Genomic DNA, 13,537 nt, shown 5'->3' on the forward strand with positions numbered 1-13,537 from the left:
CTCGGCCACTGACGGCGGATGACGATCAATAGCGTCCCAACGGAGCTGTCTCCGCATTAAGGGGCTTCCTCGAACGCCTTCACATATATCCACAAGCTATCTACACTTCATACATCACTCCACGATGCAAAGAATAGCGTACTTATGCAGTGGAATTTTAGCGAGAATAATAAGCAATAATAATTCTTGATGCATTTTTAAGTTTTTATATGTTTATCATAAGTATTTTTTTAATTCAATAAGAAAAATTATAGGCAACCTTAATTTTTTGTACAGTTATAAAGTTTATATTTTATACAATCTTATACAAAAGTTTATGAAGATGGCGACCTCAGTTGGAAAGTATTCAATAAATCGAAGGTTGTTTTAAAGTCACCTGCAAGGACGGATCTTATTTATCACAATAAATGTCTAATATTATTTCAATATAACTAAATGTTTATTTATAACAGACAAGACTAATGATAATTTACATTTTATTCATTGCAATAACTATTGTGAATCATTAATGAAATAAATATTAAAAAATATAATGCCAAGTCATGTTTATTTTTTGTTTTCATGAATTTTATTGTGTCACTATAATGTCTTGTAAACACATAATGAATGTTTGCTTATATTGATTAAGCCGATTACAAAAGTTTTAAAATATTTTATCTTAAACAAACTACAAATAAACCTTTAAACGTTGTCTAAAATACGTCACATACTTAATGTTTAATACGTGGTTTTAATCAAATTTATTAATCTATAAGCTTATACTGATTTTAGGTAACCAGTACAAACTTTATTTATTGTGGACAATATGCTAACAGCTGATTATAGAATACAGTTTCTGTTTAATCAAATTATTAAAACGATGTACATATATTGATTGTCTGTTTGTCAATATTTTAAAACACTACGGTTGTTGCTCCTTCTATAACGTACATACTTCCCTATCCAGTCTTAAGTACAACATCAATAATTTCATTTATATTTTTAAAATATCTGAGTTTATTATCCCTATTTTCTATGAAATATTGCTTATTGATAATAAGTATAAAATTAATAGTTTTAGTATATATAGAAAAAATAAAAAAAGTAGTGTTGTTTACACTCTACTCTGCTCTAAACTCAATTTGAAACAACCGGCCAGATCTCGGCTAAATTATTAGTAGTAACTTTGACGAAAAATAAATTAACGAAACCCTTTCTTACTTTTAAGTTATATATTGTAAGGAATCCTCGGTGCGCAGGTCCGTCTCGCACGTGGCTCACTTTTACTATTCTTTTTATTTTCGATTTAAGTACAAAGAAGTCATTCGTTGAAGATTTATATCTATCGTGAAAGCTACTGTTATTATGATATTTTTTAAATAGATAAATACTAACTCTTGGTTGTTAAGGTTGGTAATCATTTGTCTTCTTTTTTCAAATTATACATTTGTTTTTTATACAACCAATTGGTATATTTTAGGAATTTATAATATAAATAATCTGCTTACCATTAATAATATGTTATTAAACTAATCTCTCCGAGATTATACATTACTGTTCTTGTATTGATTTCAGTTTCCGAAAATATGACCGTATGAACTGAGCTAAAAAGTCAAGTGGATATAAATTTTCCTGGTAAGTAATCAATAGTGGGACATTTACAGTACTTTATGCTTGAATCCCAAGAAAAGATTTTGTCTTGAAGATGAAATTAGGGGTTAGGCTACCTCATCGTGAGTGGTATGCCCATAGGCATTGGCGCTGTAAGAAAAGTTAACCAATCTAACTAAGGAGTTATGTCCCTTTTGTCTGTAATTATACTGGCTCACTCGCTCTATAAATCTAAACACAACAATACTACGTAGTGTTGTTTTAGTGGTGGTAAAGTAATAATAAGTTTAAATTGGGAATGAAAAACTTTAGAGGCTTTTCCTTAGAGATATCCATCAGTGATTACAAGATTTGTGATTGTAGTGAAATATGGAAACTTGATATACTTTTATTTAATATTATAAATGCGAAAGTAACTCTGTCTGTCTGTCTCGCTTTCACGCCAAAACTACTGGACCGATTTTAATGAAATTTGGTACACAAATAGTCTAGAGCCTGAGAAAGGACACAGGCTACTTTTTATTTGGAAAAAAGGGCTGTAAAGAGTTGAAAAGGGGAATGAAAGGTTGTAAGTTGTATAAAGTATTGTTATTTTTAGAATTAGAAGCATAAAACTTATATGTACACTTATAAAGTAACATATCATGACACCCACTAAGCAACGAATTTTGGATATTCTACCCCTAAAGGGGTGAAATAGGGGTTGAACGTTTGTATGGAAATCCGTTATTTTTTAAGTTAGAAACATGAAACTTTATTTTTGGTATACTGATTAAAAAGTAGTAGATACTTATTTAAGTGTTTCTGCATATTCTACTCCTACGGGGGTGAAATAAGTGTTGAAAGTTTGTACGAAAGTCCGTCATTTTTGAAGATAGAAACATGAAATTTATTTTTGGAATACTGATTAAAAATGAGTAGATACGTATTTAAGCGTTTCTTGATATTTTAAGCCTAAAGGAATAAATAGGGGTTGACATATCGTATACAGGTTAGTCTGGAAGTTCGTCATTTTTAAAGTTAGAAGCATAAAATTTTATTTTTCGGCTACCGATTAAAAATGCGTTGATACGTATTAAAACGTTTCTGGATATTGTATACCTAAGGAGGAAAATTGTTTTAACATTTCGTATTCAGGTTAGTCTCGAAGTTCGTCATTTTTGAAGTTAGAAGCATGAAATTTTATTTTTTGGCTACCGATTAAGACATTTCGTATATAGGATAGTCTGGAAGTCCGTCATTTTTGAAGTTAGAGGCATGAAATTTTATTTTTGTGCCACTGATTAAAAATGAGTTGATTCGCATTTAAGCGTTTTTGGATATTTTATGCCTAAGGAGAAGATTTTCGTTTATAGGATAGTTTGGAAGTTCGTCATTTTTGAAGTTAGTAACTAGAACTACTTTATTTTTAGGATACCGACTAAAAATGAGTTGATACCTATTTAAACAATTCTGGATATTTTACGCCTAAGAAGAGAAATAGAGGTGACATTTCGTATATAAGATAGCCTGCAAGACCGTCATTTTTGATGTTAGAAGCAGGAGACTTTATTTTTGGGATATCGATTAAAAATGAGTTGATTCGCATTTAAGCGTTTTTGGATATTTTACGTCTAAGGAGGGAAATTGGGTAGACATTTCTTATATAGGATAGTCTGGAAGTCCGTCATTTTTGAAGTTAGAAGCAGGAAACTATATTTTTGGGCTACTGATTAAAAATGAGTTGATTCGCATTTAAGCGTTTTTGGATGTTTTACACCTAAGGAGAGAAATTGGGTTAACATTCCACATACAGGTTTGTCTTCATTCTAGTAGCTTACATTTCACAATTACACTGTAGCAATTGATAAATCCCAAATGACAGAAATAAAACACCAAAATGGTTAAAATGTAAGTTAGTTTGAGTTTGATTTTTATAAGCCACCCCACTACTATTCACGAGTTTTCTCGGTATAGGAAGAGTTAGGCTATAACACAACATGCTGGTCTAGTTCAATTTGATGATGGTAAAAGTTTGTTACCTTAAACTTCACAGATATTATTCGAAAATAGCTAAAATAGACAGGTATTCTCTCGACGTCTTCCTTTACCATCAAAAATATTAAATAATATTAGCACGGCCGGTGTATGAGGTGTCTACGGTACTGTCGTCTGCATAGCAGGGAATATTCCTGATTTGCAACAAGTTATTGATATGCAGAAGAAACAGATTGGGTGATAGAACGCAGCCTTGTGGATCACCAGCATTGACGAATTTTTGGTCGGAGCATGCACCGTCGACAACGACCTTGATGCTCCGATCTGCCAAAAAGCTGGTAATCCAATTGCATAATTTCCCGGGAAGTCCATAGGAAGGAAGCTTCAAAAGAAGTGCTTTGTGCCACACGCGACCGAAGGCCTTCGCTATGTCCAGACTGGCTGCTAATGCCTCCCCCTTGCTCTCAACTGCTTCCGCCCATTTATGAGTAACGTAAACTAGAAGATCACCGGCTGAGCGACCCCGACGGAAACCGTACTGACGGGTGGTCACTAATCAGCTGGTACTACTCTAGATACCGCAGGAGCTGGCAGTTTACAATGGACTCCATTGAAATAAAACTAGTTTTTAACGGATTTAATCGCGTATATTAATTATTTTAACATCCCGACGTTTCGAGCACTTTGCAGTGTTCGTGGTCACGGGCAGACTAAGGGGACATTTGTCTGTTCGAATTAAAAAGAAATATTATTTACAACTACCGCCAACGATTTCTTAATTGGTATCTTGAGTAGCGTTCCGGTTGCACGCAGAAGGCACTAACTGTATCTTTAGGTCTTGCAGTCTGTTGGATTTGGGATTTTAAATTTTTAATAAGTGGATCCCAAGTGTTAGAAAGTCTCCAACCATCTTCTCTATTGAAGTTCGGATGTTTTTGAATTTCAATAGCCTCGCGTATCATTCTAGGAATGAATCTGTGTTCTCTAGCGAGGATCTGTGGTTTATCAAATCGAATAAAATGGTTAGGTTTATCCAGAGCATGTTCACAGACTGCAGACTTTGAAGAACGCCTATTTTTGACATCTCCTATATGTTCCTTGACCCTAGTACCGATACTTCTCTTTGTTTGGCCTATGTAAGATAAACCACACTCACATTCGAGTTTATATACTCCCGCAGTTTGTAAAGGGATATTACTCTTGATAGGTCTCAAGAACTGGCTCACTTTCTTATGAGGCTTGTAAATGGTTTTAATCGAAGCTCGCTTCAAGATATTGCCAATCCTGTCTGTAACTCCCTTCACATATGGTAGAAATGCAGGTTGTCGCTCAACTGTGGGTGGCTTGATACGGCTTCTGCGATGCTGGCGAGGCACGGGCAGCTTGTTCTGGTGGAGTGCAAGCTTGACCTGAAGTAGCTCGTCCTCTAGGTGTTCAGCATCGCAGAGATGGTGGGCTCTCTGAAACAAAGATTTGCCAACGGTAGCTAACTGACTAGGGTGCACCGGCTCCATCCACAATACCGTTTGAAGACATTATTTGCAATGTGGAGGAGTGTCTTTTCAAAAATAACATCACAAAGGAAGACTCGGAAGCTATTCGACAGGACATTTCGAGTGTTTTACGTCGAAGCCGGCCACCGAAAAGAAACCTTACTCGTGATGAATCTATAGCACTGAAGAACTTACGCAATAATAAAGACATTACAGTCCTCCGAGCAGATAAGGGAAACGCGACCGTTGTGATGGATACGTGTGATTATAACCAGAAAATTTCCGCGATTTTATCGGATGTAAAAACTTATAAAAAAGTAACTAAAGACCCTACCAATAATATTCTTAAAAATACATCCGCGTTAATATCCAAACATCAAGAAAAATTAAATCTGGACAAAAAATCACTCGTGCCTACATGTGCAAAGCCACCTAAACTGTATGGGTTACCTAAGATCCATAAAACTGGTGCTCCGCTGCGTCCTATTGTAAGCCAAATCGATACACCAACATATAGATTGGCTCAACACATAGCAAGGATATTATCACCCCTCCGAGGACACACTGCGGCGTATGTCAAGGATTCTTACCAGTTTGTTGGTGAAATCAAAGACCTTAAATTAACCAACAATGAGACAATGGTTAGTTTTGATGTCCAGTCATTGTTTACATCCTTACCCATACAAGACTGCATCGAAATTGTCAAGAGGAAGCTACAGACACACAACATGCCTATTGAATATGCAGAGCTGTTACATCACTGCCTCACATCTGGTTATTTATTGTGGAATGAATTCTATGTACAAGTTGACGGAGTAGCCATGGGTTCCCCAGTATCCCCCGTGGTCGCTGATTTATTCATGGAAGACCTAGAGGAGAGGGCTCTTCGCTCCGGACCAATAACGCCTAGGTTTTATAAACGGTACGTAGATGACACTTTCACAATACTACCTAGTGATCTGACATCTGCATTTTTAGTACATCTCAATTCTATAAATAAAAACATTCAATTTACTATGGAATTAGAGGCAAATAATTCTTTAGCTTTCCTTGACATCCTTATTATCAGGAATCCTGACAATACATTAAGTCACACAGTTTATAGGAAACCCACACACACTAATAAATACCTCAATGGTGACTCGCACCACCACCCTAGTCAGTTAGCTACCGTTGGCAAATCTTTGTTTCAGAGAGCCCACCATCTCTGCGATGCTGAACACCTAGAGGACGAGCTACTTCAGGTCAAGCTTGCACTCCACCAGAACAAGCTGCCCGTGCCTCGCCAGCATCGCAGAAGCCGTATCAAGCCACCCACAGTTGAGCGACAACCTGCATTTCTACCATATGTGAAGGGAGTTACAGACAGGATTGGCAATATCTTGAAGCGAGCTTCGATTAAAACCATTTACAAGCCTCATAAGAAAGTGAGCCAGTTCTTGAGACCTATCAAGAGTAATATCACTTTACAAACTGCGGGAGTATATAAACTCGAATGTGAGTGTGGTTTATCTTACATAGGCCAAACAAAGAGAAGTATCGGTACTAGGGTCAAGGAACATATAGGAGATGTCAAAAATAGGCGTTCTTCAAAGTCTGCAGTCTGTGAACATGCTCTGGATAAACCTAACCATTTTATTCGATTTGATAAACCACAGATCCTCGCTAGAGAACACAGATTCATTCCTAGAATGATACGCGAGGCTATTGAAATTCAAAAACATCCGAACTTCAATAGAGAAGATGGTTGGAGACTTTCTAACACTTGGGATCCACTTATTAAAAATTTAAAATCCCAAATCCAACAGACTGCAAGACCTAAAGATACAGTTAGTGCCTTCTGCGTGCAACCGGAACGCTACTCAAGATACCAATTAAGAAATCGTTGGCGGTAGTTGTAAATAATATTTCTTTTTAATTCGAACAGACAAATGTCCCCTTAGTCTGCCCGTGACCACGAACACTGCAAAGTGCTCGAAACGTCGGGATGTTAAAATAATTAATATACGCGATTAAATCCGTTAAAAACTAGTTTTATTTCAATGTGTAATAATCGCGAAAATCTAAGACAACATTAAATGGACTCCATTACCTTGGAGAACAAGGGGTGATGGCTATAGGCCTATAATTGGACGGGTCTGAGCGGTTACCCTTTTTAGGAATCGGATGCACCAAAGCAGTCTTCCAGGAGACCGGGGCGACGCCTAATGCATAGATTGCTGGAAAAGACGCGTTAAGACCGGTGCCAACTCGGGAGCATATGTCCGTAGCACGATTGAAGGGATGGCATCGGGTCCACTCGATTTATGAATGTTCAAGGAAAAGAGTGCTTTACGAACTGCACTTTGCCGGAATTTAACCTCCGGCATCGTGATATCACATCGCGGGATTGTTGGTGGTACTTGAGTACTTTCCTCAGTAGCGTTCCATCGATAGCGTTAAAAGATCAAGATAATTCAGTGGTGCTTGCGGGATTTGTATTCGCAATTTTTGGTAAAAATTGACGTGTTCTAACCCCCAAGGCATCTCCACTTCAGGTTGAAATATACTTCGTACTAAATTTAATCAAAACCCGTGTAGCCGTTAAAGCTTAACAGATATACAAATAGAGTTACTTTCGCATTTGTAATATTTGTAAATAGATAAAAGATTTATATTTAATGTAATCATGAATTTTGATAGTAACGTAAGTATTTGAATGTACATATGTACGTATGTGTATACTGGCGACATGTATATTTATATTTGTAGGTACGTTATATAAATTTCCTATACTTGCATAGCCATGCTCTACGATGACTAGCTCAAAGGACACACAAGAACTTAAAACCACTTAGTGGGCCACTTAAGCTTACCGACTGCCTACTCGCTAGTTACTACTACAATGCAGGTACTTAATTGAAAATGTTATGCAACTAAATTATCACTTAAGTGATTAGAAGTCTAGTCATCTGACGAAAACTAGTATACATTCTGAAATTCTGAATTCACGAAATATATGTCTTGCTGTAGTACTTTTAATGGAATGACTTTAATAAATTAACTGATACTGATGATGTGGTTCTGACATGCTTCAGATAATGCTCACGTCGGCCAGTCTCGACGGAGAGTGGCAAAGTGCCCAACCGCGCGAGACATAGACGCAATGTATTCTCCCTCTTTGATAATCCAAAATTAGGCAATCCAAGACAACTAGACTTCAGGTGCACCACCAATGGCTTGCCGTGCTTGTCGAAGCACGGAAGTGTTAACACTGCTAACTTCTAAGCTTTGAGCTACTTCTTCACCTTTTTTGACAGACAAACTCAATAAAATATTTTTGGCCCGACTTGGGGTTTGAATCCAAAACTTAGAGATCCACAGCCTTCTAAATAGCTATATAAACGAAGCAATCAATGAACCCCCTATTGAAATTATTACGTGTAAATAAATAAAGGAAAAAGGAAATATATAAATTAAATAAATGTTGAAAAGCATTTTTTATTTTTAACATAATTAAAATATAAATCTTGTAAAATTTTCGAATAAAATGTTTAACAATATACATATACAACACATATATATTTAACTAATCAGTAAATACATACAATTTCATCGAAGCTTAAAAGCCTTCCTTTCAATCAATACAATCTTATAATATATTTTTAAAAAACCTACATACATTTCACTAATGGCATCTCCCACACTAACATAATATTATATATTTCAACTTACGAAATAAAAATTTAACTCGGTAACAATCAACAAGGTATAAATAATTATATGCATCTATAGAGTAAATGATTATAACATTATGTAACTGATGCTTTTACATATAATTTGTAAATTGTAAAGTTACAAGAAACTTGGTAACTAAATAAATATATTATCTGTATATCATAGACACTTAACATTATATCAATTTGGCACAAATTACCAAAAAGATCGATATACAACTATGAAATATTTGTTTTATTTACCACACTTAACTAATGTGTATACTGAATCTTCATAATTTATTGCCTACGGAAAATACTGTTGGTGATAAAAATATGTAAGAGACCTATAAAATTTTTGACTGTTTTTTATAAAAACATTTTTTGTAATACCTCAATCTGCATAATTATCTTAATACTGCGATTTTGTTTCGTTATTTATGGAATCTCATAAATACGTCGTAGAATAAATCACTTACAAAATTGGAAATATTTTTTGAAACAGTTTTCAAGTTTTCTATTCTGTGACTATTACTCCATTAACATCAATATCATCTTAAAATAACTTACATCACCTAGACGATAGTAAAAACTTTTAGTATATTCTGGAGCACCATTAAGAGCTATTCTTAACTACAGCTCCACTGTGTCTGCACCTTCATCATTTATATGTAATATCTATTTTGGAGAGATCTAGTTTCCCTTGCAATATGCAAGCATAATCTTTAATTTTAAATAGTTTCAGTTTATAATAGTTTAAATATATTAATTCTAATATCATAAGGCTCACTTAAAATACAATGGTATTTCTTTATAATAATTTAGTTGTTTCTAATAGTTCGGTATTTAAAAATTTTATATAAAAATATTATTCAAGGCACAAATTTTCGTGAATTAAAATCTAAGGCACACAATTTGATGAGATTAATTTCGCTGGCCGTGACTGGTCCACATGTGTTCTTTGAATGTTTCCCTCATTGTGAATGATCGGGGACATAAATAACAACAGAGCCTATTTGTTAAATCCGAGTGCATTAACCTTACATGATACTTCAGAGCAGATTGATTTGAATATTTCATTCCACAATGTGGACAATCCCCACATATAGCTGCATGATTCGATTGCTGATGAGAAGTCATTGTTTGAGAAGTTGAAGCACCACCTGTTAAGCCTGTAACTGTTGACATTCCAGCCAATAATAATAATGCATGGGACTGTTCTTGAGTGTATGTTTCTGAGTCAGTCCCCTCATTATGTTCTGATAACAATACCTCTGGTTCATAATCTAGGTCAGATTTTGGTGATGGTTTCTCAGTCTTAACTAGTGAATCTTCATTAGGTGATATTTTGACAGGGCTTTTAGACAAGGTAGGAAAATTAACTGGATCAATGCTTGAATCTTTTGGTCGAATAATATTTTGTATATCTGATACATTTGGCACTTTTTTCAAGGTTGGACTGGCACATACATCACTTTTTGAAGGGTTGATTCCTTAAATACAGATAAAATAATAAATTATTTTACATAGCTAAAAAAGTAACAATACCCTATTGCTGGCCTAAGGTCTCCTCTTCCTTGTTGAAAAGAACATAATAATAACATGACTAGCAGTATAAGTTAATAATAAAATTGCTAATTTGGTTAAATTGATATTTAAAAAAAGAAGATTTAGAAGAGCCGAGATGGCCCAGTGGTTAGAACGCGTGCATCTTAACCGATGATTTCGGCAGGCAGGCACCACTGAAATTTCATGTGCTTAATTTGTGTTTATAACTCATCTCGTGCTCGGCGGTGAAGGAAAACATCGTGAGGAAACCTGCATGTGTCTAATTTCAACGAAATTCAGCCACATGTGTATTCCGCCAACCCGCATTGGAGCAGCGTGGTGGAATATGCTCCAAACCTTCTCCTCAAAGGGAGAGGAGGCCTTTATCCCAGCAGTGGGACATTTACGGGCTGCTTATGTTTATGTTATGATATTTAAAAAACCTTACCTGAGATTAAAGATCTGGCAAGCATACTGTTCTCATAGTCAGGTAGACTATCGTCATTCTCAGAGTTAATTGTTTGTGTGGGAATAGGTGAGGCATTTTCCTCATCCCATTCTGTTTTTATAGTAATTGGAATGTCATCTTGTACCTAAAATGAAATTGAAAGTGATTGTTTACCATTGATGGCCTTTTTGCACAATTGCCTATTTCATAATAAAGAAGATATATTAAACTGTTTCAGTGATGTCTTCAATAATAAATATTAAATTATACTATATTTTTCAACATTACCTTGGAATATACATATTACATTGTGTAATTAAAAAGTTTCAAAGACATAAACAATATAACTGTATAGCTATCATATATGTTGTCTGCAAATACAATTGCCTCCTAAATATCAGGTATCATAACTTATACATATAAATACATATAAATACTTCAATAATATTTAGAAATTGAATATATGTATATAAATAAACCAATAAGAATCTTATTAATTTTTATTAACTAAAATTACCTGGGTTGCATTTTTTCCATTAGTTGTCATATAATGTTCGTTTTTTCCCTCATTTTTCTTATCTATGTTATTTTCTGGTACAAACAAGTTGTCAACCTTCGTAGTTTGGGAACCATTATTTTTGCAGTACACATCACTTGTTTCTTGAACTTTAATCTTTTTGTTTCCATCCCCAAAAGACACATCATTCGGTTTATCAGATGTACTACTCCTTCTTTTCTTCAGTGCAGGGATTTTAGTTTCTTTATGAGCTACATGCAATTGTGGCTTTGCAGAAATTGTTAATTGAGTATACAGTTTGTTTGTTGCACTAGTTGTGAAGAAACTGTCACTCTAAAAAAATTTAAAATTTTACATTTATAAAAACTTCCACATTTAATGTTAACACATTGTAGAAAAATTAAACCTTAACAATTTACTTAATTCTACTAGAGTTTACTCCCTGGTTACTTAAGACCAAAGAGACACAATTGTCAACTGATAAATACTAGCACTTAAGCACTATGTATAGTATGAGACATTCTAAATACACCTTTAAATACTATACATAACATTATATATAATATTATACTTGCCTGTTGTGTCACTCCTGTCAAGCCTTTGACTTGTAGCAAAGCTGCTGTGTGCAGAAAGGATGATAACTTACTTTCTTCTATAAAAACTTCCCCTTGGTACATATATGACAACAAACTAAGAATATCATCAGCTGACACATCTTTTAAAATTATTACCGGATGTTGACATGGATTCTCCTGAAAATAAAATCAAATTAGTATATAATCTATTAATAACTTTTAAACATCCTTCAGGCAGTACTAGTGTTATAAACGTGAAGGTTATAATGTCCCAAGTCATTCACCTTGAACACATTCCTAAAGTACGGGCTGCATGCTGACAGTATTACTTTGTGGGCCTTGATATTTCTGCCTTCACAGGTTAACGTAACATCGACCAGATCTTCAGAGCACTTTAATGAATCCAATGCACTAACTATATTAGTCTGGAAGTTATTCCACCGTAAACAAAACTGGTCTGCCATAACTATATTGTGTTCGTTAGATAAATCTGAAAAACAAAAATACATTCGCTGCTTTTACTAACGATTGTAAGCAAACAACACTAAAAAAAGTTATAATGACTTTTACACACCAATTCACACATAACTTTACAAAACGCAGAAAGTTTTAATTTATGTATTTCAATTTTTATAACAGCAATAACTTTATAGAGACAATTTTACATGAATAAAAATAAAGTGCATGACCTCCAATGACACAGTCTTCTTTCACTTTTTGGGCCATAGACAAATTAATGTTTTTAAATGCAGTTTGCAACCATGCACTTTTATAAGGTATTCGGATACTCAACAAGAGACTAATGATAAGTGACCATAGAACATTTACAAGATTCGTCCAATCCTTTAAATAATTTACTTTTTTATTTTTAAATAGTAGTAATAGTCCTTATGTCATTGAAACATAACAAATCTTGATGATAAATAAAAATCGTTTTGTAAATACTCATAAATAAATAAAATACGTGTGTCTCGGGACGCTCGACATAAAGTGTTTTATCTTAAAAAAAAAACGTAGCGATGTTGGTTTGAGTGAGAGAGGAGTAGCCTGCCTACCGCTGACATATAATGTGTAAGAGAAAGGGAAGCTAGACAGACTGACACCGCAGCGTGCCGCGCTGTAACGCGTTACAGAACGAAGCGGCTTAGCCTCCTATAAGAAATTATTAATTCAAAACTAATCCATATTTGTTGATACAAATTTTACATGATTGAAACTAGAAAAATGGTATATTTGGTATTAAAAAATATTAACAAAAAAAATCTAAATTTTCACCTGTGGTGAATAATTCTCTTAATATAAATTTAGTAAATTTATATTATAAAAAGTCTAAAACAATAAACTATAAGAATAAAAGTACGTGTAAAATAATTAACTAGAATAAATAATATAATATTTTTTTCACCAAAATACTTATAATCGATAAAATGAAAATCAAAAGGGGGGCCAAATCAAATTTTATGTAGGTTAGATTAAAGAGGTGTCTTAGATAATTCTGGGGATCTAGACCCGAGAGAAGAGTATTTGGAATTGTTAAAAGTAATATCCAAATAGTAAATTATATAAATCTCAACTTACGAAAAGATATTGCAATTTTATCTCTTTTGATTAATATAATTTTAATTTCCTTAAATAACATTTTAAATTATTACTTACCGTAAATTCTAATCTAGAACGTTTTAGGATTAATAAGA

At 34.1% G+C, this 13,537-nt stretch overlaps 1 protein-coding gene across 2 annotated transcripts; it reads right to left on the minus strand.

The window, feature by feature from the left end:
* Window positions 1-8,532: 8,532 nt before the first annotated feature.
* Window positions 8,533-12,561, minus strand: LOC125064310 (protein abrupt-like). Of its 2 annotated transcripts, none has more exons than XM_047671276.1 (6): window positions 12,533-12,561; window positions 12,128-12,333; window positions 11,844-12,020; window positions 11,269-11,601; window positions 10,752-10,896; window positions 8,533-10,248 (listed from the first exon to the last, which is right to left on the minus strand). In XM_047671276.1, the coding sequence occupies exons 2-6, from the start codon at window positions 12,305-12,307 to the stop codon at window positions 9,680-9,682; spliced, it is 1,404 nt and encodes a 467-aa protein (XP_047527232.1). In that variant the 5' UTR covers window positions 12,308-12,333; window positions 12,533-12,561; the 3' UTR covers window positions 8,533-9,679. The 2 variants fall into 2 exon arrangements, with proteins under 2 accessions (XP_047527232.1, XP_047527231.1); XM_047671275.1 differs by having other exon boundaries at window positions 12,418-12,557.
* Between the last annotated feature and the right edge of the window lie 976 nt (window positions 12,562-13,537).

Source organism: Vanessa atalanta, chromosome 5 (assembly GCF_905147765.1).
Source record: "Vanessa atalanta chromosome 5, ilVanAtal1.2, whole genome shotgun sequence".
Lineage (NCBI taxonomy): Eukaryota > Metazoa > Arthropoda > Insecta > Lepidoptera > Nymphalidae > Vanessa > Vanessa atalanta.

Bases quoted from the DNA above. Each gene is read 5' to 3' on its own strand.
- LOC125064310 (XM_047671276.1), bottom strand. From the start codon at position 12,307: ATGGCAGACCAGTTTTGTTTACGGTGGAATAACTTCCAGACTAATATA. The intron at 12,021-12,127 runs GTGAATGACTTG...TTTTATTTTCAG, and splicing joins ACTTTAGGAATGTGTTCAAG to GAGAATCCATGTCAACATCC. The intron at 11,602-11,843 runs GCAAGTATAATA...AAATTTTTTTAG, and splicing joins TGACAGGAGTGACACAACAG to AGTGACAGTTTCTTCACAAC.